The sequence below is a fragment of the Heptranchias perlo genome, chromosome 4 (genome assembly GCF_035084215.1).
Source record: "Heptranchias perlo isolate sHepPer1 chromosome 4, sHepPer1.hap1, whole genome shotgun sequence".
In the NCBI taxonomy this organism is placed as follows: Eukaryota; Metazoa; Chordata; class Chondrichthyes; order Hexanchiformes; family Hexanchidae; genus Heptranchias; species Heptranchias perlo.
In genome coordinates, this window is record NC_090328.1 from 127,465,232 (window position 1) to 127,493,013 (window position 27,782).

Sequence of the window (27,782 nt, forward strand, 5' to 3'; positions counted from 1 at the left end):
ACTGCTGGAATGCACTGTTAGAGGTGCCGGCTTCTGAATGAGACGTTAAACCGAGGCTCTGTCTGCACTTTCATGTGGATGTAAAAGATCCCACTGCACTATTTTGAAGAAGAGCAGAGGAGTTCTCACGGTCTCCTGACCAACATTTATCCCTCAACCAAAATCAACAAAATAGATTATCTGGTCATTATCTCATTGCTGCTTGTAAGGCCATGCCGTGTTTCCCTGTCCAACAGTAACTAAATTCAAAAGTATTTCATTGGCTGTGCACTGCTTTGGGGATTCCTGAGGCATTGAAAGATGCTATACAAGTGCACATTCATTCTTTCTTCACTTCCACATTTATCTGATTTGCCAGTACATTAGCTCCCTTCCTATTCAGATGTAGCCCATTCTTGAGGAATAGATCCCATCTTCCCCAGAAGTGATGCCAATTCCAGACATAACGGAAACCCTCTTCTGACATCAACCCATTAGCCATGTGTTTGCCTTCCCAATAGTCCCATCCTTCCCTATTTTAGCACGTGGTTGGGGAGTAATTTGAAGATTGCCACCCTTGAGTCCTGGTCCTAATCATCCAAACTCCTTTTGCAGGTCTTCAGGCCTTTCCTTTTCTACATCGTTGGTTCCCACATGGACTGCAATGCCTGACTGTTCTCCCTCCCTTTCGAGAATCTTTTCTAGTCTTCCAAAACGTCCCTTACCTTAGTCCCTGAGAGGCAACAATGTATCTGGAACTCATGGTCTGGACTGCAAAAGATAGTGTCCACATATGTTAGCATTAACTACTTTAGAAATAACATTTCAAATGTGTGATACATTACCTCCTCAAGTTCTTGGAATTGAACTGCCTTGAACTCTTCCAGGGTGTATGTGTGCCTTTTATTAATTCTACATAGTGCCATATCACCAATGCGGTAACACATGTCTCTGATGTTGAGAAGCGCAGGCCTCAATGACTTTATGGAAGAAAAGCACAAGATATTTTGTTCCAAGCCCACAATAAGACTAACAGATATTACTTTAAAGTTTTCCATGTCGTTATATACTGGACAGCTTAATTAGATTTTTTTTTACTGGGAGTTTTGCAATTTTTTTTCATGTATTTTCACAAGGGTAACTGAATTAAAACATTTACGTAAAAGGTATGAAGAGATCAATTTTTTCCTATACCCATACTGCAAAAATATAAACAATATACCTTCCCAACTCGAAACGTCCTTGTTATGCTCTCAATTTGACATTTGAAGATGCCTTTATTACCCGTTGTTGTATGTTACTGTACATTGCATGAATACAATCATTAATACAGTTATCGACAACAACGACTTGCATTTATATAGTGTGTTTAACATAGAGAAACATCTGAAGTAACTTCACAAAGGTACAAGGAGGAATATGGATGCCGAGTCGAAGAAGAAGATATTAGGAGGGGTAACAAAAGCTTGGTCAAAGAGGTGGGTTTTAAGAATGGTCTCAAAAGGAGGACAGGGAGGCGGAGAGATGATGAAGTTTAAGGAAGGAGTTCCAGAGCATAAAGCCTGGACGGCTGAAGGTAGGGCCACCAATGGTGGTGCAAAAGGAGGAGGAGAATGCACAAGAGGCCAGAGTCAGAAGAACAAAGATTTCAGAGATTAAACTATGGGGGCCAGAGTCAATGTTGATGACTCCCAGGGCCACTCCTACCTAAGTGTATACTACTGTGCCCCCACCTCTGGTATGATGATGGAGGAGTCTGGGGCATTGGCTGATGAGCATGATTGTGAGTATGACCAGGCTATGGGACAGCTCTCCCAACATTGGCACCAGTCCCCAAATGTTAGTGAGGAGGGCTTTGCAGGATCGGCTGGGCTGAGTGTGCCTTTGTCATGTCCTACCTCAATGCCTAGGCCGCAGTCTTCTGTCCCATTTGTTTTTTTTTAATTCTTATTATTCTTTGTAGCGGTTTGATATAACTGAGTGGCTTGCTAGTTATAAGTCAACCACGTTGGTGTGGGACTGAAGTCACAAAGAGGCCAGACAGGGTAAAGACAGTACGGATATTCGCGAACCAATTGGGTTTTTACGACAATCTGATAGCTTCATGGTGACATTTTTACTGATAACTGCCTTTTATTTCAAGATTATTATTAAAACTAAATTCAAATTCTCAAACTGCCATGGTGAGATTTGAACTCACTTTTTCTGTGTTATTAGTCTAGGTCTCTGGATTACATATCCAGTAACATGGCCACTATGCTACCATACTCATGGAATATGCAGTAAGGAGGTCAGGTTGGGTCAAATAGAATACCAAGGTTGCAAACAGTTGTCTTCAGTTTAGCTGGAGGAAATTGTAGCTCATCGAAGACTGTTGGACAAGCAGTCTGACAGCAGAGGCAGTAGAGGGGGTGAGACAGATAGAACAGGGTGTCACCAGCATACATGTGGAAGCTGCCCCATGTCTTTGAATGATGTCACCAATGGGCAGCAGGTAGATGAGGAAAAGGAGGGGACCAAGGATGGATCATGTTGCTTACGTTGACAGTGACTGAACTTCTCTTTTTTAAAATTGGGACTTGATGAAGGGCCAAATGCAGGATACAAACAAGGTTGAAAACAATAGGAGAGAAGACAAGGCAGATCAAGAATTAGTGGTTAGATAATACACAGCTTTGGCTTAAGAAACCTGTCAATTTTTTAGGAGTAAGGGATGGCTGAGGGTGGTAAGTATTCCATAGTTCACAATTCCAGAGAATGAATATGTTACAATTGGAGCGGTGCCTTAAGTCCAGACTTCAACATAATGAGGAAGCAGTGCGACGAAGATTGTATAGGACAATATATTTGGAATGTCAGAGGAACAATAAAGGAAATATTGATATTAAGGGGAACGGATAGGGTGGATAGAGAGAAACTATTTCCGCTGGTTGGAGATTTTAGGAGTAGGGGGGCACAGTCTAAAAATTAGAGCCAGACCTTTCAGGAGCGAGATTAGAAAACATTTCTACACACAAAGGGTGGTAGAAGTTTGGAACTCTCTTCCGCAAACGGCAATTGATACTAGCTCAATTGCTAAATTTAAATCTGAGATAGATAGCTTTTTGGCAACCAAAGGTATTAAGGGATATGGGCCAAAGGCAGGTATATGGAGTTAGATCACAGATCAGCCATGATCTTATCAAATGGCGGAGCAGGCACGAGGGGCTGAATGGCTTACTCCTGTTCCTATGTTCCTATGAAATTTCAGAATAGCAATTACCATAGTAGTTTAGTATATGAAAAATATATAGAAATACAAGAAAGGTTGCAAGAGAGAGGAAAGAGTGTGAGAATAACCCAATACTATAAACATTACCTGTGACCAATAGTCGGAACATAGGAACAGGAGTATGCCATTCAGCCCCTCGAGCCTGTTCCACCATTCAGTTAGATCACGGCTGATTAGTATCTTAACTCCATCTACCCACCTTGGTTCCGTAACCCTTACCTATCAAAAATCTATCAATCTCAGTTTTGAAATTTTCAACTAACCTCGCCTCAGCAGCTTTTTGGGGGAAGAGAGTTCCAGATTTCCAGTACCCTTTGTGTGAAGAAGTGTTTTCTGACATCACCCCTAAATGGCCGAGCTCTAATTTTAAGGTTATGTCCCCTTGTTCTGGACTCTCCCACCAGAGGAAATGGAGCTGGGTTGCGGTTGAGCTACAAAAATCTATTATTTTAACTTCCCACCTGCCCCGTTCTTGGAGGTTAAAATTCCTGCAATAGTCTTGGTTGAGTCAGTTGGGTTCTCAACTACATCCAAAGGATGTAATTAGAACTGTACTACAAATCCCTCAATAGCTTAGTCAGACGACCCATTGAGTTTCTGAGTCATACAGATCAGGAGATGCCCATGTTCTATTATTGATCTATGCTGAGTAAGCTCCTCTCAGCCAGGACAGATGTAGGAGTGCTATAATGACCCACAACCTTTCTGTTTTCCTGTCTACCTCCTGATCCTTGTCCACTTTTTCCTCTGTCCTGTAAAGAATTTTGACACAAGGGCGTCGCAAAAATGTATATTTTTGATAGGTCAGGGAGGGAAAAATTGACTAGGGTTCGTGCTCCTGATCACTAGTGGGGAACCAAGGGGCTAATGAGAGTGAGGAACTTAAGGTAATTAATATCAGTAGAGAAAGAGTACTGGAGAAGCTAATGGGATTAAATGTCGATAAATCTCCTGGACCTGATGGCCTACATCAGAGGGTTCTAAAAGAGGTGGCTGCAGAGATAGTGGATGCATTGGTAGTGATCTTTCAAAATTCTTTAGATTCTAGAACAGTCCAAGCAGATTAGAAGGTAGCAAATGTAACTCAGCTATTCAAGAAAGGAGGGAAAGAAATAACAGTGAGCTACAGGCCGGTTAGCCTAACATCAGTTGTTGGGAAAATGCTGGAATCCATTATTAAGGAATCATAACATGAAGGAATAATAATATTAAAGAATCATAATATGATTAGGCAGAGTCAACGTGGTTTTATGAAAGGGAAATCGTGTTTGACAAATTTATTAAGAGTTTTTTGAGGATGTAAGTAGCAGGGTAGATAAAGGGGAATCATTGGCTGTAGTATGTTTGGATTTTCAAAAGGCATTCGATAAGGTGCCACATAAAAGGTTGTTACACAAGATAAGGGCTCATGGGGTTGAGGGTAATATATTAGCATGGATAGAGGATTGGTTAACGGACAGAAAAGAGAGTAGGGATAAACGGGTCATTCTCAGGTTGGCAGGCTGTAACTAGTGGGGTGCCGCAAGGATCGGTGCTTGGGCCTCAGCTATTTACAATCTATATTAATGACATAGATGAAGGGACTGAGTGTAATGTATCCATGTTTACTGACGGTACAAAGCTAGGTGGGAAAGTAAGCTGTGAGGAGAACACAAAGAGTCTGCAAAGGAATATAGACAGATTAAGTGAGTGGGCAAGAAGGTGGCAGATGGAGTATGATGTAGGGAAATGTGAGGTTATTCACAATGGTAGGAAGAATAGAAAAACAGAATATTTTTTAAATGATGAGAAACTATTAGATGTTGGTGTTCAGAGAGATTTGGGTATCCTCGTACAAGAAATACAAAAGGTTAGCATGCAGGTACAGCAAGCAATTAGGAAGGCATGGCATGTTGGCCTTTATTGCAAGGGGGTTGGAGTACAAGAGAAAGGAAGTCTTACTACAATTGTACAGGGCTTTGGTGAGAACTCACCTGGAGTACTGTGTACAGTTTTGGTCTCCTTATCTAAGGAAGGATACACTTGCCTTAGAGGCGTTGCAACAAAGATTCACTGGATTGATTCCTGGGATGAGAGGGTTGTCCTATAAGGAGAGATTGAGTAGAATGGGCCAATACTCTCTGGAGTTTAGAAGAATGAGGGGTGATTTCATTGAAACATATAAGATTCTGAGAGGGCTTAACAGGGTAGATGCTGAGAGGCTGTTTCCCCTGGCTGGAGAGTCTAGAACTAAGGGGCATAGTCTCAGGATAAGGTGTTGGCCATTTAAGATTGAGATGAAGAGGAATTTCATCACTCAGAGGGTTGTGAATCTTTGGAATTCTCTACCCCAGAGGGCTATGGATACTGTGTTGTTGAGTATATTCAAGGCTGAGAGAGATAGATTTTTGAACTCTAGGGGGATCAAGGGATATGAAGATCAGGCTGAAAAGTGGAGTTGAGGTCGAAGATCAGCCATGATCTTATTGAATGGTGGAGCAGGCTCGAGGGGCCATACGGCCTACTCCTGCTCCTGATCCTCTTTCTTATGTTCTATGCAGCGTGAGTGGATGTCAGTTGAAGACAAGATCAGGCTAGCCTGCTGACACATACTGCCCAGACTCACACATGAATAATGGCCACTTGGGCAAGGTATTAGAAGCTGACTATTGCTGTGGGACCTTATCCAGCAAGTTATCAACGCAGTCAGGAAAGAAGGCAATGGGAGAAAATTAGTGAGGAAAAAAAAAGAGAAAATAGCAAAATAAATAAAATTTAGAATACATGGTGATAAATGCACCTCACATCTGGAGTCGGGAACAAGTAGCAGAATGGATAGTAAACTGGCTACAAACAAGAAAAAAGATAGTTACCGAGACGGATGGAAGGTGGGAAGTGGAAGTGGTGCTCCACAGGGATCGGTGCTGTTGTTCACTATCTACATAAATGATTTGGACTCGGGAATCGGAAGAACAATATCAAAATTTGCAGATGATGCCAAATTGGCGAATATGGTTAATACTGAGGAAGACTGCGACAAAATACAAGACGACATTAGAAAACTTGCAGAATGGGATGTAAATGGCAAATGAATTTCAATATAGATAAGTGTGAGGTGTTGAATTTTGCTGGGAGGAATCAGGAGGCCAACTACTCCTTGGAAAATAAAAGTCTAAATGGGGTAGAGGCACAAAGAGATCTAGGGGTACAAATTCACAAAACATTAAAAGCAACAAAGCAGATTAACAAAGCCATAAAAAAGTACAACCAAAGCATTTCTAGAGGAATAGAATTCAAAAGCAGAGAAGTTATGTGAAACATGTACAGAACCTTGGTTAGGCCATACTTAAGAGTACTGTGTACAGTTCTGGTCTCCATAATTACAAAAAGGATATATGGAAGCACTGGAGAAAGTGAAAAAAAAGATTTACGAGGATGATACCAGAACTGAGAGGTTATACCATCAGGAAAGACTGAACAGGCTGGGGCTCTTTTCTCAAGAAAAAAGACTTAGGGGTGACCTGATAGAAGTCTTTAAAATTATGAAGGGGTTCGATAGGGTAGACGTAGAGAGATTTTTCCACTTGTGGGAGAGTCCAAAATTAGAAGCCAAAAATATAAGATAGTCACTAATAAATCCAATAAGGAATTCAGGAGAAACTTCTTTACTCAGGGTGGTTAGAATGTGGAACTCGCTACCACATGGAGTGGTTGAGGCGAATAGTATAAATACATTTAAGTGGAAGCTAGATAAGTACATGAGGGAGAAACGAATAGAAGGATAGGTTGATAGGGTAAGATGAAGTAAGGTAGGAGGAGGCTAAGGTGGAGGATAAATACCGGCATAGGCCTGTTGGACCGAATGGCCTGTTTGTGTGTTATAAAATTCTATGTAATTCAGTGTAATTACAACTGGCCAACTCTAATATGAACACTGCATTATTTTACATTAATGTGCAATAGACTGCATCTCAACATACACTGAGCATATCTAGACTACAAATGCTTCGAAAAGAAAATGATTGGGTAATTACCCTATATAAAAAGCTTGATTTGATACTCACTGGATTCACTATGAACAGGTTGTCCTGCAATTCTCTGCGACAGATATTGATTTTCTTGGAACGTACATTTTTTCGCCAGACTGCAAAGGCCTTCCATTTACGAAAAAGTGAAAACACTGGAATCCGAATAAGTTTCTTGTGATACAAATATTCTTGTTCCCAGCGGTCCAGTTCTATGAAATCAATTTCTTCACTTCTCATGTGCAGAACTCCATGCTGGCTGATAGTATAATAGTCATTCGTGTTGATATCCTCATAGGCAACAACACTAAAAAATATACACATTGGGTTCAGCATGATACTAGCAATTGATTCTTTGGTTGACATTTCAGATCTCCCCAATTATTATGATTTACATTGATCATTTACATTGAAAGAAAAATCACGAATGCTGGAGTCCTTAATTAAAAATCTGCAAGTGTACAGCAGCTCCACTGGCATTGAAGAAGGATGGGCTAAATTTTCAGATGGAACCATTCACCAGAACTCCAAAGCATTAATCCATGCTTCACTTTCAGATGCTAATCAACCTGCTGTGCACCTACAGTATTTTCAGTTTTTAATATCTTTTTTTTTTACATTCCTTTCACAACTATTCCCTTGTTTTTACATATTATTTTATATTTCCTGATTTTTCAGGTGTCATTCTGACTGAACCCACTTCTTAAGCCTCTGACAATACTGCTATACAACTGGTTCTCAGAAGATATATGAAAAAGTCCATAAGAGATTCTCTTTTCAATATTCCAGGCTTCCAATGGAAAGCACTTCAGCTATCCTGTCAGGAAAGTTAGGTGTATTGAAAGTCTTAGTTCTCCCTTCTTCAAGCTCCTTTCACCATTCAACAGTACTGAGACTCAATTAGAATAAGTTAATAAACATTATGAAATTCAGCCAGCCAATCATTAGTGAAATAGTGATTTACTAAAGCTGTTTTCTTTCCAATACAGATATTTATGACACTGTTGTAAAACCTAGGGGGAGAAATTCAACTTACAGCCGCCCGTTTTGTCCCCGTAAAACGGGCGTTAGGCTTCCGAATTTTGCATCATGATCTGTCACGCCCAATATGGACCAGAAGTGCGTTGGATGCCGTATTGACTCGGGCGACATCTGAAACAGGCATTAGGCTCCTTAAATATGCAAACAGGATCCTACGTCAATTGCAGGACCCCAAATGCAAAATTCAGGTATAAATGGGCAGAGGTTGCGCGAAACATGCTCTGCCTAGTTGTATCAGGTCTTGAGTGGCCTAACCAGCAGTCTTTAAAGGGACCATTGGCGGCTGCTCAAAAAGAGGCCAAGGAATTTTCAGTTTTTATTTTTGTGGGCCTAGGATGATCAAGTGTGCACCGCCTGAGCCTGCAAAAAATTTCCAGTCTGCTGCCCTGGGATCACCTCTACCGCCTCCAGATTCACCATGCCAGCCAGCTCTATGTGATAGCTGGCCAATTTTCATCCCATCCCAACCAGCGATCTGCGGTGGGGCACCCAATCCAGAAGTGGGACATAGGGGGCTAAAAGCACAACTACCAGTGGTGGGGTGAAGGGAGGGGGCATGCTCACGAGGCCAGGGTCAGAGGAACGGAGGCTTTGCTGGGGGTGAGTTGTATGGAGATATGGAGGGATGACAATGCCATAGAGGGAATTAAAGACAAGGACAAGAATTTTAAATCTGAAGAATTAGGAGACTGTGAACCAATGTAGGTGAGCAAGGATGGGGGGAGGGGGTGGTGGTGTTGTGCAAGCAGGGCTTGCTGCAGGATAGGGCATGAACAGAAGATTCTGGGCCAGCTAGAGTTTATGGGGGTGGAGAGCAAGAAACCGGCATGGAGAGCATTGGAATGATCAAGTCTGGACATTACGAAGGAATAGAGGAGGGATTCAACAGTGGATGGCTGAGGTAGGGGCAGAGGCAGGCGATATTATGGAGTTAGAAGTAGGCGGACCTTGTGATGAAAAGTATATGGAGGCGGAAGCTCAGCTTGGAGTTGAATAGGATGCCAAGGTTGCAAACAGTCTGGTTCAGTCTGAGACAGTAGCCAGAGAAGGTAATATATTCAGTGGCAAAGGAGCAGATTTTTTGACGGCGGTGAAGATGATGGTTTTAGTCTTCCAATGTTTAGCTGAAGAAAGTTAAAACTCATCCAAAACTGGATAATAGGTAAGCAGTCTGATACCATAAAGGCAGTGGAGGGGTCGAAAGAAGTGGTGGAGAGGTAGAGCTGGATGTCATTGGCGTACATCTGGAAGATGACCCCATCCCTGTGGACGATGGATCCTTGGGGACTCTAGAGGTGGGAAAAAAAAAAACTGTTGCTAGGTGGACACTTGCTTCAGTTGGATAGGTAAGAATGGAACCAAGCAAGGATAATCCTATAAGGACAGTGTGGTCAACCATGTTGAAGGCTGCAGAGATGTTGAGAAGCACAACGAAGGATAATGCACAATCATCATAGCCACAAATAACATAATTTGTGATTTTGGTTAGGGCTGTTGGAGGGATTCAAATAGGGAGCTGCAGGAGAACTAGGCATGAAGTTTGGAGGCAACAATACATTCAAGGACCTTGGCGAGGAAGGAAGATGGAGCAGTAGTTATCGGGGAAAGAAGGGTCGAAGGTGAGGTTTTTGAGAAGAAAGATCAGATAATGGGAAAAAAAATAATGTTCCTCTTTGCTAAAATCAAGTGTTCAAATTCATGTCTACAAATTAAAGGGTTACCTATAACATTCAATGGATTAACTTGGAAACTTTGAAATCTACAGTATTATGGGTTTCATGCAAATCAGACATTGGAGCTTGCAGGACTAACTACATAAAGCACACTAACTGATATTTTGTGACACAAAACTAGAACATTTGTTTATTGTAAGCTCACTAGTTGAACTTTCATTCATATTTACTATATTACTAGCAGATTTTCCACAGCGTTGTTCACTGTGAGTTACAGGACACGCTTTTCTGTAACAATGGGGATGTTATGCCATCTAATGCACAATGTATTATCAGGGCCACTGGGATGTCTCGAGACCAAAGAGACTGAAATGTGTATGGACGTCTGCTGGCCTGGAGGAGGTGCCGGATCCCCTCACCCCACCCCCAGAAAGGGAACAAGGCTACCTTTAGCAGCCTCCTGTCGATAGTCCTTCTACCAAGTAACAGCACCGAAAAGAGATTAACTGGTCATTCATCACATTACACTTTGTGGGACCTTAAGTGCATAAAATGGGTGCCTCCGGCTTAATGTTGTATCCAAAGGACGGCACCTCAACAATACAGCACTCATATTTGCATTGATGCATCAGCCTAGATTCATGTGCTCACATCTTGATCCAGGGGCTTCAACTCACAACCTTCTGACTCAAGAGATGAGAATGCCATCAAGTGAACTAGATACTGGCCAAAGGGATTGTTAAAATGTATCACTCAATTGGAAAGATCATGTGATCATATTTCACCAACTTTTTTGTATAGTTACAGGAATATATAGATAGATTTAGTTACTGCAAATACAAAACCAACAATTTTAAAAATTAAAGACTGTACCTCAAATTATAAAAATCATATTTAATTGAATATTTGGGAGCACTATAGTTCATGTATAAAAATCCCAGATGTTTATTCTTCCGAATTATTGAAACAATTTTTAAAGGATCTTGTATGTTTTCCTGGATGACATCATCTGCTGAACTATATGCCAGTTCTGGAGGTAAAAGCACTCTCATGCATGAACTTGTCCTACACAAAGCAGTACTGGGTTGTTTCAGTGGTGGTGGAGATGGAATTGTACATGTATCCAGTTCAATCTGTGTAATATAAATAATATGTTTAAAATAAAAATAGTTCCATACAATAGCATACTGAATATAAAGGCATAAGTCTCATTTTGTCTATCTTTAGGTCATCCTCTAAAGTTATATTTTTGACAAAGGAGCAAATTGCTCCTAACTTAGAAATTCTATTTAAGTTTTACACTGAAGCTGCAATCAATAAAGCAAATCAAATATTTGGATACATCCTGAGGGCAACTCACTACAAGTTGAAATAAGCTATTCTAGTACAGATCACTGACGAGGTCACATTATATGCAGTTCTGGGTACCTCACCTTGACACTGATTCATTGGAGAGGGTTCAAAGGATAGCAACAAGGCCAACCTCTGGTGCTTAGGACTGAACGTTATCAGGACATCTTGCTTTCATTGCAGGAAAGATGGGGGAGGGGGAAACATGATCAAGGTCTTTAAATGTTGAGAAACACAGAGGATGTAGATGTAAACAGGCTATTTATGTGCCTTATCAGCATTGACCACTTCCCAAAATCAAAAATAAAATGATGGGGGTGGGAGAGGAAGGATGAATATACCGATTCTGGATGAATGTCTTTGCAGCTCAGAACATTCCTTAGGGTCCACTAAAGTTCACAATAGGATAAATTATACTTAGTTTATGGAAGGAGTAGGCTCCACAGGCCAAATGAATTTTCTCATTCCATAGGTTCTGAAGTTGCTAGTTATTTTTATTTTCTTCTTCAAAGAAACTTCCTGTCAGTTGCTTTTGTCTTTATTTTGAGTCACATTTCCATTTTACAGACTGCACTATTTGCCAGAGATTTATATGCCCATAATATTTATACCTAGAAATTTCTGTCTGTTCTCTGCTAGAACTCCCAGTCCCCTTTCTTTTTACAGTACTTTTTGCTTGTTCCATGCTCCAGTGCTAAAACGCTAACTAATAATGCAAAACGATGATACTCTGAAGTGATTTTGTTCAAAGTACTGACGAGTTACATTTGCTCCCTAAATAGCTTCTTTGTCATATATATCTCCAAAACACACATTCACAATACTGAATTATATAATGAATATATTATTTTAAATAAAGGTTCACATTATCCTTTTAACATCCAAATGAATATCAAGTCTATTACCTTCATCATTCAGGGATTTGTTTCTCAGATATCCAGAAGAAAATAAATCATTGATAAAAGTAGGGAATAAGAAAGTTCAACAATTTGCTTCTGAAGGCCCAATCATTATATATTGAAAAACAATTATTTTGCTATAATCAACCATAAGCTACTATTGAAAAAGATTAAATTATATATATTTTTTTTTTACAGAGCAGTGCAATGGCACTGAACCATGAAATAAGGACAAACATAGGTTAAATTCCTAGTCTGTCCAGTTCCCAAGAAGTTCTAATTGGTGGCTTCACTGTTTTCCCAAAAGAGTAACGAAAAGTTGGAGGGGAGAGTAATGCATGTGTGGTCCTCAGCATCTCTTGGCAGATCATGTAGGTGCATTACAGCAATATAAAAGCAGGACAACTGCCTAATCTCCTGACAGCAGAGATGTTGAGGACAGGTACACCAAAAGTAGGCTAACTTACAAGAAAAAAAACAGAATAAAAAGTACAGATTTTTACAACTTTGCTCAAACCTGTTTCTTTGTTAAGTCAATTGGGAGTTCTGGTAGCCGTTGGAAAGGTGCGGTTAAGTCTATTGAACCGGGTCGTACGCTCTTTTTTGGTACACTGGGTGGAAGCCATCCTGCAGATAGCAATTGCTCTCTATTCTTTTCGTAGATGTACTCTGGCTGTTTGTGATCTTGGTACATCTTCAGTATAGGCTGCAGATACACAATAGTGGCATTTAGAGAATTTTCTCTAATATAATAAGAAATGCACTAACACAGAATTAATATGGAAGCAGCTACAGTACATTAATAAGTAGATTGTATGGAATCTTATTGATGTGTAAACCATAAAAGTATAATACTCCGAATAGTTTAGAATTACCTTTAAAGAATTTGCATTTATATAGCAACTTTCACGATCTCAGGACATGCCAAAGCATTTCACAGCTAATGAGTCACTTTTGTTTTGTAGGCAAACAGAGCAGACAATTTCTACATAGCTGGGTCCCACATATCGCAGTGAGATAATTAACCAGTTATTCTGTTTTTGGAGGTGTTGACTGAGGGATAAATGTTGGTTAAGACCGGGAGAACGCATCTGCTCTTCTACAAATAGTGCCGTGGGATTTTTTAATGTCAATCTGTATAGGCAGATGAGGCCTCCGTTTGGCGACTCATCCGAAAGATAGTATTTCAAAAACTGAAGCACTACCTCAGTACCACAATGAAGTGTCACCCTAGATTATGCGCTCAAGTCCCAGAAGTGGGGACCTAATGCAAAGTTCTGTACTATTGTTCAGATATGTACTGTTGCAAGTAATTAATTAAAAACAAATGTAAACTAAATTAAAATATATCAAATACTTTCTGTTAATCTCTTACCAGAACACTTGGCATTACCAAATTGTAGTTTAGGTGTATAATATTTATGTAATACCGTATACATTTAACTCTCAATTCATTAGCATCTTTACTATCCATTTTCACTTACTTCATTCTGCCACGTCTGGCACATAATAGTAAAAACTAAATTTTCTTAGGAAAAATTAATCTTTATATATGTACATACACTTATACCTCTCAAGACTGCAATTGTTCAAGGAGTGAAATTTAAATTCAAACAGCGAGGTAGATTGCAAATTTAATTAAGCAATTTAAAAAGCCAATAGAATACATAGCCAAAACAAGTCTATGCTGAGACTTAATAATGAACTGATCAGACCTCACGGAATATCTTCAGTAATTCTGATTGTGAAGAAGATCCCAAAAGGTATGAGCTATAAAAAAGGATTAAAGAAGCTAAAGCTCTGTAGCCTAGAGAAAAAAGGTTATCTCCTTGAGATATAGAAATCCCATTTGGCAAAGCCCGTAAATAAATGTTTAATGCGCTCATACTAAATTCCCGTGGCACTATTTTTACGTGGGTATTAACTTATTTATTTTACCTCTGTAAAAATAGCACACACAGGAATGTACTACAAGTGCATTAAACATTCGCACATTAACTTTGCAAATTGGACTGTCTACCCTATGGAGCATTAATTGGCAGAGATAAGATCAACCCAGAAAATGACTTTAAAATCAGACAAATAAAACAAGGAATCATAAGTTTAAATTAGTAAAAAGCAAATTTAACACATCTTAGAAAAAATATCTTCACTCAAAAGGTGATCAATATTTGAAATGATATACCAAATAAGATAGTGGAATCAAAGACAGTAGGGGAGTTCAAGATGTAGTTGTTTGATAGGCTGAATGAGTTGAAATATTAGAGGGATGAGCTTGACAACCCAGATGGCCTGAAAAAAAGTTATATCTTTTTATAATGTTCTTATATAGAGCAGTGTTTACTTTTAAAAGCAAGAAACATCAAAATTAGTCATATTTTTATAACAAAATAAGTCACTCACTCCAAATGAGTGAGGCTTAATAGGCCTGAGTATTACAAGAGCTAGTATTTCAAAAACATCCAATTCAACTTCTGCTTTGTAACTCACTGCTAGCCATCTATGGTCTTACACACAATCATTGTGTTGTAGTTTTCAATTTTTACTGAGCTGGATTCGACATTACATGTTAATATTTCATTAATATTACTTGTATTAGTTTAGTAACTACCTTTCCTTTTCTTTCATTTAAGGGCCAATTTTACTAAGGAACACTACCAGCAAGGAGCATCTTCTGTCAGCCACAAGAATCCAGAAGTCGCAGACATGCTGAATGCCTATGATTTCTTGATATGTGCAGCTGGCAGATAAGTCTCCCTGCCGGTAAATAAGTAATTTAGTGTCCATTGATGAGCAACACACAATTCATATAATTACATATAATCCTGATTTAAGCAAATTTCTGAAAACGTCCTAATACATGCACGTTGCAGTACTGTCTCCCCTATGTGCCATCAATGAGGTAGCTGTCCAATTGTAAATCACAAGTCAGTTACAATCATTGTACCAGATCCTAGATGGCCAGATCACATTCTATTTATAACACTTATAGCAGATTAGAAACTATTTACATGAATTTTAATGAATAATTTTTAACGTTATTTTGCTCAAGAAAACCAGATGATTTGTGATGTCAATTTCTCATTTTAATGTGCATCAGTGATGTTACTCCGCAGGAATGACTTTTTTATAAATAAAAGATAGCTAGACAGAGTTCCCTTCGGCCTTAACACATTAATGATATATAATGCATTAGCACTTACCAATGGTTGCAGTTTGAGGGGCTCTTCTCTTGCTAGTCTTTTTTGCCGTGCCTTTGTGTTTCGGGTAAACTTCAAAGCAAGAGGATTTGGAGTTGCCTGTTTTGGTGCTGTGGAGATTAGTCTAGCTTGCAGCTGCGAAGGATCAATATCTGTATTTGGAGCGGTAAGGCTCTCCCCAAATTTCCTTTTTTTCCTTTTTGTATGTTGTGACAAACATGCTGATGTATCAGGGGGCTGCAACATTTTGCACTGCAAAAATAAATTTTAAAACATTGTAAAATAAAGCCAACTGCACGCAATATCACAAAATTAAAAGGTTGTATGCTTTCTTTTCTTTTTTTAATGAAAATGTCTTCATGAGGGAAATGTTTTAAATATATAATTATTTTGTTTTACACTCAGTACAATTAGGGGTTTGATTTTCTCATGCAGCTGGTCCCGCCTCCTTCTAAGCAGAAATGGAGTAGTGAAAAGCAATAAAAAGCCTATTGGTTTTGTCATAGCTTCACATTGCATGGAAATTGAAACCACACTGCAAGTGGGCTGAAACATCCAAGTACAGTCTGCTCAACCTTATGCTCATTCAAATTGATGGCACGAGCTTACAAGCGGGGGCACGTCTCTACCTATAAACAACAAGCAAAACTGAAGTAGTTACAACAACCTATTCAACACTTTAATGAAATTATCACCTTGTAATAACTCCCAATTTATTTTTTATGATACACACTGTAAAGTTCAAGCAGGTATTTTATTTTTTATTCTGGTTTGATTTTGTCCAGCTGCAGCAAGACATTATTGGCTAAGACACTATACGTAAAATCAATGAGTGATGAAGGACACATTTTGGCTGAAAATTGTGAAATAATCTTTGCAAGTTTATGAATTATCATTTTCCATGAAATGCCAAAGAGTGCGGTGTACACTAGCTAAATTCCCACGATGTTTCTCACGGATTTGGAGCTCTGCAGCAGGGTTTGTGATGTTTAGCTGCTAAGGTGAAGCTGTGCTCATCCCACTAAAGCCACCATTATTCAAGTAGTCCATGTGGGATGTGGTCCAAATAGGAATAGCTGGGAGAAAACTTAGAGACTAATTGCAGTTGCTGAGGGAAGTTTCCGTAGATTGGTAAATGTTTGTAAATCTCCAGCTTCCCCCTTAGGGTGAGGGTGGGTTACCAGTATCAGAAGAAACCATCAGGAAATGACTGGTTCAAGTGTCAGTAAGAAAGCCAATCAAGTACAAAAAAGGAGATTCAGGATAAATCTTGAGGATGGATAATAAATTGGATGGTGTAGAAGACCATGGGTTCTTGATAGAAGAGTCATGTCGGGATGGGGAGGACGTACCAAAAGGGGTGCCCAAGGGATCACTTTTGGGACCACAATTGTTTCCAATTAACATCAATAACTTGGGAGGCAATTTTAACCGATTCCTCCTGGAGGAAAACTGACTGGATTGATTGAAATAAATGGAAAGTAAAATTGGGTGGGGTATAAAACAGGCAGCCAACCCATTTCGGTCAGTTTCTCGCCAGGTGGGCTAGGTTAAAATTACCCCTATAGATTCAAAAACTCAATGCAAATTGGTCAATTTTTCATTGAGTGTTACAAACTAGGAGAGGCAGGCAGTGGATTTGGAAGAGTCTGCTCAGAAATCACAAAATGAGTTGGACAAAATTGTAAATGGGAAGAACAATGACAAATGAAATTTAATGTGGAAAAATGTAAAGTACTGCACGTAGAAAGGAAAAACAGGCAGCACGTGTACGTCATGAATGGTGTTAAACTAGCTTAATGAAGTTGAAAGCAACCTAGGAATCATAGTAGACGAGTTACTCAACCTGTCCAACCACTGCAGAGCAACAATCAATAAAGCAAATAGAATGCTAAACTATATAGCCAAAATAACAGAATACAAGTCAAGGGAAGTCATGATTAAAACATGTAGTGCTCTAGGCAGACTGCCTTAAGTACTGTGTCTATTCCTGGTCACTGAGGCACAAGGAAGACATTCAAGTGCTGGAGGCAATACAGAGAAGAGCCACAAGGTTGATCCCCAGTGTCAGAGGTCGGAGTTATGATGAAAAACTGGAGAAACTTGGGCTTTTCAGTTTTGAAAGGAGACATTTGAGAAATGATCTTATAGAGATACATAAAAGTTAACAGTATGGAAATCTGGAAAATTACTGTAAACTGAATTACAAGAGTAGGATATGCAAGCACAAATTAGTAAATGGCAAATTTAGAGCCGATAGCAAAATGTTCTTTTTCACACAAAGAATGATCAGTACATGGATTGGATTCTGGATGGAGTAGTGGAGGCACATAACCTAGAATAATTTCAGAAATAACTAGATGCTGCAATGGGAGACGTTGGGGTCTTTCGGGATGGATAAACTAAAACAGATGAATTGGCCTTCCTCATCCATAACTATTTTGTGATCTTGTGAAATCTGACACATTCTTCGCATTTGTGACAAACTTCAACTCTCTGCTGAGGAAGAAAATACATTTTCTCAAACAATTTTTTTTTGAATTCTAAAAAAAAGAAAACACTTGTGGTCAGATTATCCATCTACCTCTCATTTTTTGTCTGTGTTTCTCTATCTCAGATAGATTCTCATTTGAAGTAAAAATTAAATGTGAAACTTTACTGAATAAAACCATTAAAAATGAATTTTCCAGACGGTTTTCAAATCATTTCGAAAAACATAAGAGCTGAGAAATAGGGCTCGATTTTCGGACGTCTGAGCAGATGCGTTCGTGGCCGGGGGGGGGGGTTCCGAAAATTGGGGATTCCCGGGGTGGGTCCGGAGCCCGGCTCCAACCGCCCACTTCCGGGTTCCCCAGTGACACGCTCAGATGCGCGTGCAGCCCCCGCATGTGGGACTCCCACCAGCAATTAAAGTCGGCGGGATCCCACTTAAAGCAATTATTTTGATACTTCAGGTCGTTTGCAGACCTGATTTGTAGGATATTTTAGGAGGTGGGATTTTCATCTAAACTCAGCGTGTTTCCCATACTGGGGGAAAACACTCCCAGCTGAAGTGGACATGTTGCAGCCACCAGCCTGTGTGAGCTGCAAAGGTCCATTTGACAGGTGGGGAGGGGAGACCCTCACTCATTGCAGGAGCCACCCTGTCACTTTGAACAAAGTTTGGCCTGCACCACCCTCCTCCTAACACTAAAATTCACAAACTTGCAACCTCAACCCCGTTGTGCAGACACATTTACCTAACCTTGCGGACCCCCTCAAACACACATCTTCCGGATGGGGGCTGCCGTAGCTGCAGTCATGACCTCCTCGGAGGACGAACAGCATCACCAGCCTCGCCGTCCACCTCTGACACGTGGAGCTCCACAACACAGTGCTGTGACACATCCACCTGTACAGCAGGAGGGAGGGCAACTGCAGAGAGAAGCATCGCAGAAGGCATTACCCTCGCCACAGGGTCTACAGACCGAGGCTCAGCTTCCTGGGCCTCTCGGAGCAGCAGTGCACACGGAGGCTCAGAGTCACTCAACATATAGTCATGGACATCTGCAGCCTCCTTCATGCCAAGCTGCTCCCAGCTGGCCCGAGCACCATCTTCTTACCTGTCGCTGTCAAAGTCACCACTGCCCTCAACAACTTCTCCTCCGCATCCTTCGAGTGTGCCACCGGGAACATCGCCGGCATCTCTCAGTCGTCTGCACAAAAGAGCCATGCAAATACACCTACACCCATTCTGCAGTGACACAATGGGCTCGAATTTAGCAGGCCTGCGGGTTCCCAGCGGGTGGTCCTCCGGGAGCGTGGAAAACGCGGACGGCTAATCATGTGCGTCCCCCACGCGATCGCGGGATAATTGGACCCATTAAGCCCAGCTTCCGGGTTCTGCGCTCCCCAGCTGCGTGCCGGCCGGCTGCGCATGCGCAGTACCGTCGACGCGATGTAGGAGCTCCAGTTAAAGGGGCAGTCTCCCAAAGCCCCTCCTGCTACAAGCAAGCGGTTTGAGACGATGGCTCAGCAAAGGGGAAAGGCTGCGCCCCGTTTTTCAGATCTGGCACTGCAGCTGATGCTGGAGGGCGTGAGGAGGAGGAGGGAAACACTCTTCCCAGAAGATGGGCGCAAGTTCCCTGCCGCCGCAACCAGGAAGGCATGGGCAGAGGTGGCGGCGGAGGTGAGCAGCAGGGGCAACACCCCAAGGACTTGGGAGCAGTGCCGCAAGCGCTTCAATGACCTGACTAGGTCTGGCAAGGTGAGTACACCAACGCACCCTCCCACATCCCGTCCCCACCATCACGCCAAGCAGATCACAACCCCCTCCTGCACAGCCACCACTGCGCTCCATCAGCAATCCTCACAGCCACTCATTCACCATCCTCGCCGTGCACGCAAGTACCCACCGTCCCTGACCCCACCCGAACACTACCACACACCCCAATCCCCATGCAATGGGATGGGCACGTGGCTCACGCTTCCTCCCATCCGTTCCGCGCCACGCTCAACCCAACCACACCGATGCTCGATGCGTCTCACGATGCAAGACGCACCCACTCACACATCTGTGTTTTGCCTTCACAGAAGAAGAGAAGCAAGAACAATAGGGAAAGGGCACGCACCGGAGGTGGGCCGCCGCAAGTGGTGGAGCTCACCGACGCAGAGGTGGAGGCGCTCGACCTCGCCCGCACGCGACATTGCCTGTCGGTGGCCGATGGCGAGTGTGTCGCTGCCGAAACGGCCGGTAAGGGAAAGCTGACACTCAACACCCATGATCGCGAGTTACCGTCTCATCACCTGCCATCAGGCGCACTGTCAAGTTGGTCCACATGCCTCAAAGTGCCCTCTGTTCTCTTGCAGGTCCGTCTTTGGGTCAAGCGAGCGTGGAGGGCGATTCCTCAGAGGACATGGCGGTCTCTGAGGGTGCATCGTCACATCAGAGCCAACCATCCACCAGCGCAGAGACACGCACCTCGGTGGGTCCCCCTCGCCAACTAGTTGGGGTAGCACTTGGTGAGTCACTGCGCACGAGTGAGCATGAGCAGACCCTGGTGGCAGGGGCAGCCGCGGAGGGTCCGCGACGGAGGGAGCACTCATCTCCAGGCTCTGCTCAGCCGGACCCAGATGCTGAACCCAGGGGGCCACCAGTGAAAAGGAGAGTCGTCGAGGGCCACCAGCTAATTGCTGAGGTACTGGCAGAGGTGCCGCGCGCATTGTCCACAATAGCGCAGGCGATGGAGGAGTCCAACTCCTGCATGTGGGCATTGGTGGCGCAGGCACAGGAGGGTACCGGCGACACAGTGTCGCGGGTAGGTGCGGGACTGTCTGCGGTGGAGGACAGGCTGGCCTCCCTCGAGCGTCACGCACAGCTCCAGATCGAGTCCATGCAGGCCCTGACAACGTCTGTACGGATTCAGGGTGAGCAACATTCCGACGCCACCAACAGGCTGAGGGATACACTAGGGGTGGCCTTGCAAGGCCTCACACATGCCATCCAAACTGCCGTCCAGCAGGGTGGAAGGGGTGATGTGGGCCGAGGCCAAGAGAGGGATGATGGTGACCGGGGACATGGAAGCGGGGACGCCTCTCAAGGCGTCCCCACGTCCCGCCCGTCGCCCACCTCTCAACCAGTACCCGCAATGGTGCCTCCTCTCCAGGTGGCCGAGTCTGCCCCTGCCCCGGTGCAGGAGGAGCAGTCTGTGGAGGTGCCGTCACGGGCACCGAAACCCAGGGGCCGTCCGCCAAAAGCATCTCCCCGGTCAAGGCAAGAAGACGAGCAACCTGCCACTACCTCTGCTGGAGCCACAGGGGTAGCACCACGTAGGGGTTCCCGGAGAAGAATTGCAAAGGCCTTATAATCACAAAGGGAATACACCAGGGTGTTTATTATTTTGTACTTTGTTTCTTATATAATGTCACATTCCAGATATTAAATAGTCTATTCTCACCACTCCTGCCACCTCTCGTCCATTCTTCCGCGGCTTGTGCAATAGTTGCGTTCCGTGGAGGCCATCATGACGGCGAACACCTGCTGCCACCCATTGGGCACACTGCTGTGGGTGCAGGATTACTGGCAGCACTCTTCAGTGGAGGGGGCTGGTATGGCCGCTCGCATGTGCAGGTGAGGAGATGCGAGCGCCTCGCAGTGTGTGACTCTAGGAGAACCGTTGACGTATGAGTGCCTCCCTGGCCCGGCGACCATCCCGGTGAGTCGCGGCTCGGCGCATGGGTCGTCCAACATCCTCTGGCGCGTCCTCCTCCTCCTCCTCCGCCTCCTCCTCCTCCTCCTCCTCCTCCTCCGCCTCCTCCTCCTCGCCCTCGCCTTCCTCAATGTGGGTGGCGGGTGTGGATGGGGCCTCCTCCAGCGGCACCCCTCCCTGTTGGGCCATGTTGTGCAGGGCACAGCAGACAACTATCATTAGTCCCACTCTGAATGGTGTGTATTGGAGCGCTCCCCCAGAACGATCAAGGCACCTGAAGCGCATCTTGAGAAGCCCTATGGTCTGCTCAATTGTAGACCTGGTAGCAGTGTGGCTGTCATTGTACCGACGCTCCGGCTCGGTGATGGGGTTCCTCAGAGGTGTCATGAGCCACGTGTGGAGGGGATACCCCTTGTCGCCGAGGAGCCAGCCGTTGCCGGCGTTGGGTGCCTGCAGGATGAGCGGGACAGCGGACTCCCTGAGGACGAAGGCATCGTGGCAGCTGCCGGGGTATCTGGCGCACACGTGTAGGAATCTCTGGCGGTGGTCACAGATGAGCTGGGTGTTCATGGAGTGATACCCCTTCCTGTTGATGAACAGCCCTGGCTCGTGCGGAGGTGCCCGTATTGCGATGTGGGTGCAGTCGATTACACCCTGCACCCGTGGGAAGCCGGCCATGGCATGGAATCCAACCGCCCTCTCCATCTGGCTGCGCTCGTCCATGGCGAAGTTGATGTAGTGGGAGGCCCTGCGGAACAACCCATCGGTGACCTGCCTTATGCACTTGTGTGCAGAGGACTGACAGACCCCGGTGATGTCCCCGGTGGCACCCTGGAAGGAACCGGATGCGAAGAAGTTGAGGACAGTGGTGACTTTGACGGCGACAGGTAAGAAGATGCTGCTTGGTCCATCAGGGAGCAGCTCGTCGTTAAGGAGGCTGCAGATGTCGGCGACTACCTGGCGATTGACTCTGAGCCGACGTATGCACTGCTCCTCGGAGAGGTCCATGAAGCTGAGCCTCGCTCTGTACACCCTGTGCGGAGGGTAGTGCCTCCTGCGACGCATCTCTCTCTGCGGTTGCCCTCCCTCCTGCTGTGCAGGTGGGTGTGCCGCAGCACCGTGTTGGGGGGCCCCACCTCTCCGAGGCGGACGGCGTGGACTGCGAGGCTGCTGGGGCTGGTTATCCTGTTCGTCCTCCGACGATGTCAACGCACCACCCATCTGGCAGGTGTTGGTCTGAGGGGTTGTGCAGGGTAGGTGGGTGGGTCCTCGGACTGGGGCTGCGGTTTCGTGTTGGTCTGTCCTCTGGCTTGGCGGGGGTTGGTGGAGGGCAGGGGTTGCCCTATGTGACGCAGTGGCCTCCTGGGTGGGTGAGGGCTCTCCCCCGTGGAGCGCACCTTGGCACCTGCCACAGGCTGCTGGCTGCAACACGCCTGGTTTGAAAGGTACTGTTTCCCCCAGTGTGGGAAACTGACTGCGTTGAACCTAAAATCCCACACTTCCTCTTTTGACAGCTGCTTCAGCTCATTAACTGACCACAACGAGCAAGTTAAGTACTCTCAAGTGGAACCCCGCTGGCTTTAATTGCCTGCGGGATTCCCACCAGCGCGACTTGCGCGCGCAGCCCCGCATGTCAGCGCGGTACCCGGAAGTGGCCGGGATTTCGTCGCGATCCGGTCACATGACCGGAGATCGGGATTTTCGGGGCCCCCCCCGCTGGAAACCCGCAGGTAACCCGACCCTAAAATCGAGCCCAATGGGTGGCATCAGTTGTGGGTCTTCATGGTGATCCTCAGGAAAGGGCATTATTGCACAAACCAGACAAGATTTTCAAAGACGTGGCAGTAGTGGTGATAAAAAATTTTTATGATTTTTTGCAAAACAAACAAAAGTAAATCAAAAACATGACATTTTGTCTTACACCCTTGTGCATCCCCTTTGTGCTCACAAAACCTTCACGTTACGTTTACGGGAACCCCTACCTGCTGCAACCCCTGTGGCTTCAGTCGAGGTAGTGGCAGGTTGCTTTTGTCCATGCCTTGACCGATGAGATGCTATGCACGGACGCCCTCTGGGTTTCGGTATCCGTGAGGGCCCCTCCAAAGACTGCTCCACCTGCACCTGTGCAGGGGCAAACTCGGCCACCTGGAGAAGAGGGAGGCATTGCGGTTACTGGTTGAGGAGGGGGCAACGGGTGAGAGGTCGGAGCGCTTTTGAGTGGCGTCCCCACTTCCATGTCCCCTTTCACTATTATCCCTCTCCTGGCCCAGGACCTATCACTCCTTCCACCCTGCTGGACGACAGTTTGAAGGACTTGTGTGAAGCCTTGGAAGGCCAGTTGTGAGGTATCTGTCAGCCTGTTTAAGGCGGCAGAATGTTGCTCACCCTGAATCCGAACGGCCGTTGTCAGGGCCTGAATGGACTCATTGTTGAGCCGTGCTTGAAGCTCGATGGAGGCTAGCCTTTCCTCCATTGCAGACATTCCCGCACCTACCCGCGACACTATCTCAGAGATGCCTTCACGTCCCTGTGACAGTATTCCACTCATGCAGGAGTTGGACTCCTCCATCCTCTGCGCGATTGTGGAGAGTGCGCGTGGCAACTGTTCCAGTACCTCGGCGATGTGCTGCAAGCCCTCGATGACTCTCCTTTTCACAGTTGGCCCCCAGGGTTCAGCATCTGGGTCCAACTGAGCACAGCCTGGAGAAGAGTGCTCCCACCGACGCGGACTCTCCACGGCTGCCCCTGCCACCAGGGTCTGCTCGTGCTCACTTGTGCATGGTGACTCACCATGTGCAAGCCCAACTAAGTGAGGACGGGGACCCACCGAGGTGTGTGTATCTGCGCTGGTAGATGGCTGGCTCAGATGTGACGATGCCCCCTCAGAGGCCGGCAGGTCCTCTGAGGAATCACCCTCCACAGTCATGACGGTCGCAGATGGCCCTGCAAGAGAACAGAAAGCAATATTAAGCATGTGGACAGATGTTGAGGTGCTGCAGATGCTAGTGATGCTAAGATCATTCGCTATCATGAGTGCGGAGTGTTAGATTTCTGTCACCAGCCAATTGTGCACTCCCAGTCTCGGCATCCACCACAGATAGGCACGCCAGCATCCGGCTTATTTCGAGAGCCTGCTGCTCCGCATCTGTTAGGACCACCTGGTATGGCGGGCCCCCTCCGTCCTTGCCCTCTCCCGGGCGTTCTGGCATCTCTTCTCCTATCAAGGCAAAACACAGAGGCGAGATTGAGTGATGGTTGCATGGTGACCCACTGCATGCATTGATGTAGGTGGAGGTGAGCGTTACAGAGATGCATGGGAGGGTGAATGTGCAACATAGCCATGATATTGTATGAGGATTGGGTTGCGTGGTTGTGTTCAAACGGGAACTGGGCGGTGAGTAAGTGCAGGCAAGGTGAGGATGATGGTTGAGTGGATGTGAGGAGTGATGCAAGAGCGTTGTGGTGGCAGAGCAGAAGGAGTTGTGTGATGGTGGAGGTGACGTGGAAGACGGAGTGTGGGAGAATGCGTAAGTATACTCACTTTGGCTGACCTGGTTAGGTCATTAAATCGCTTCCTGCACTGGACCCAGGTTCTGGACACATTGATGTTGCTGCTGACCTCCTCAGCCACCTCCAGCCTGGCCTTCTTGGTGGCAGAGGGAGGCCACCTCCTCCCATCTGATGGATAAAAAAATTTCCCTCCTCCTCCTCACCCCATCGAGCAGCACCTGGAGTGAGGAGTCAGAGAACCTTGGAGCAGCCTTGCCTCTGGCCTGCTCCATGATCCAAAATTGGTTCTTTGCTGCAGGAGGAGCATTGGAGGACTTCCCCTTTAAATCGGGCTCCTCCTGCTGACAGCCTGTGACGCGGGTACGCAGTGCACCCGCTGTGTAGGTCTGGAACGGGAAACCTGGAAGCCATGGTAAGTGCCTTCAATTAGGCTGCGATCACGTGCGGGGCACCCTGAATTCACTGGGCGCGTTACCCACGCACCCAGTCGACCCCCCGCTGCCAACCCGCCTCCCTCCTAATATCGAGCCCATAGTGTTACTTCATAAAGACAGTCATAGGAACATAGGAATTACCAGACAACAAAAAGACCAAAGCCCATCGAGTTTTCCTTCTCCCATCCTAGTAGTTGCATGATACAACGATAATGGAGTTGTTGACTAGTTATAGCAATCAACCTCTATCAATTCATCTACAACAGACCTAGACATGAGGTGAGGAAACCCCCCCAGTGGTGGAAAACTTTGAGAACCATAGGTCTAAAGTCACCTGTTCCTCCCAAGCATGTTACATTTACCGTATGTCATGTCTCAAATTACTCATATACTATATCCCAAAATATTATTTTCTGAAAGAAATCTGTGCCAGCACAGGCACAATGGGCTGAATGGCCTCCTTCTGTGCTGTATCATTCTGTGAGTCTATGATCTAATTTGCATTTGAATGAATCATGACTATCTCCTTCCACCGTCTTCCTAAGGAGCTTGTTCCATTGATTTATCATGCGCTCACCAAAATAATGTTTCCGCAGATTAGTTTTGAATTTACCCCGTTTCAAGCGCAGGCCGTGTCCTCTGGTTCCAAGTCAACGGAATGGAGAGTTCGGGGGTTGTAGGGTTTGAGGAGATTACAGAGATAAAAAGGGGCAAGGCCATGAACGGATTTAAGCACAAGGCTGAGAATTTTAAATTGGAGCCAATGTAGAATAGCGTAAATGGGGTTGAGCGGGTCTTAGTACGGAATATCGTACGGACAGCAGAGTTTTGGATGAGCTGAAGCTTACAGAGCGTGGAGGATGGGAGGCCGGTCAGGAGAGCATTGAAATAGTCAAGTCTGGAGATGACAAACACATGGATGAAAGTTTCAGCAGCAGATAATCTGAGACAGGGGCAGAGGAACAGATGATGTTACAGAGGTGGTTTCAGTGCTCCAGCAGGGACAAAACTGATTAGAGAGATTCAAACAGGGAGTTGCAGAAAAGGTGGGCACAATGTGCCAGACTCCCCAATTTGGTGTCACCAGCAAATTTCAATACTGCTCATTTAATTACGGAGTCCAGATCATTTATCTACATAATACACTGGCATCTACCCGACAATGTGGAAAATTGCCCAGGCATGTCCTGTCAACAAAAAGCAGGACAAATCCAATCCGGCCAATTACTGCCCCATCAGTCTACTCTCAATCATCAGCAAAGTGATGGAAGGTGTCGTCGACAATGCTATCAAGCAGCAATGAATCACCAATAACCTGCTCACCGATGCTCAGTTTGGGTTCCGCCAGGACCACTCGGCTCCAGACCTCATTACAGCCTTGGTCCAAACATGGACAAAAGAGCTGAATTCCAGAGGTGAGGTGAGAGTGACTGCCCTTGACACCAAGGCAGCATGTGACCATGTGTGGCACCAAGGAGCCCTAGTAAAACTGAAGTCAATGGGAATCAGGGGGAAAACTCTCCAGTGGAGTCACAAAGGAAGATGGTAGTGGCTGTTGGAGACCAATCATCTAAGCCCCAGGACATTGCTGCAGGAGTTCCTCAGGGCAGTGTCCTCGGCCCAACCATCTTCAGCTGCTTCATCAATGACCTTCCCTCCATCATAAGGTCAGAAATGGGGATGTTCGCTGATGATTGCACAGTGTTCAGTTCACTCGCAACCCCTCAAATAATGAAGCAGTCCGTGCCTGCCTGCAGCAAAACCTGGACAACATCCAGGCTTGGGCTGATAAGTGGCAAGCAGCATTCGCGTCAGACAAGTGCCAGGTAATGACCATCTCCAACAAGAGAGTGTCTAACCACCTCCCCTTGTCATTCAACGGCATTACCATCGCCGAATCCCTCACCATCAACATCCTGGGGTCACCACTGACCAAAAACTTAACTGGACCAGCCATATAAATACTGTGGCTACAAGAGCAGGTCAGAGGCTGGGTATTCTGCGGCAAGTGACTCACCTCCTGACTTCCCAAAGCCTTTCCACCATCTACAAAGCACGAGTCTCCACTTGCCTGGATGAGTGCAGCTCCAACAACACTCAAGAAGCTCAACACCATCCAGGACAAAGCAACCCGCTTGATTGGCACCCCATTCACCACCCTAAACATTCACTCCCTTCACCACCGGCGCACCATGGCTGTAGTGTGTACCATCCACAGGAGGCACTGCAGCAA

The 27,782-nt window shown here is 45.1% G+C and overlaps 1 protein-coding gene across 1 annotated transcript in view; it reads right to left on the reverse strand.

The window, feature by feature from the left end:
• The window catches only part of dnah6 (dynein, axonemal, heavy chain 6), a 475,651-nt gene that overhangs the window by 443,537 nt on the left and 4,332 nt on the right, over positions 1-27,782 (reverse strand). The window contains exons 2-6 of the mRNA XM_067983622.1: positions 15,421-15,669; positions 12,735-12,923; positions 10,842-11,101; positions 7,294-7,561; positions 825-959 (exon numbers count right to left, since the gene is read on the reverse strand). Coding sequence (XP_067839723.1) covers positions 825-959; positions 7,294-7,561; positions 10,842-11,101; positions 12,735-12,923; positions 15,421-15,663 — 1,095 coding nt within the window. The 5' untranslated portion in view covers positions 15,664-15,669. The remainder of the gene's footprint in view (positions 1-824; positions 960-7,293; positions 7,562-10,841; positions 11,102-12,734; positions 12,924-15,420; positions 15,670-27,782) is intronic.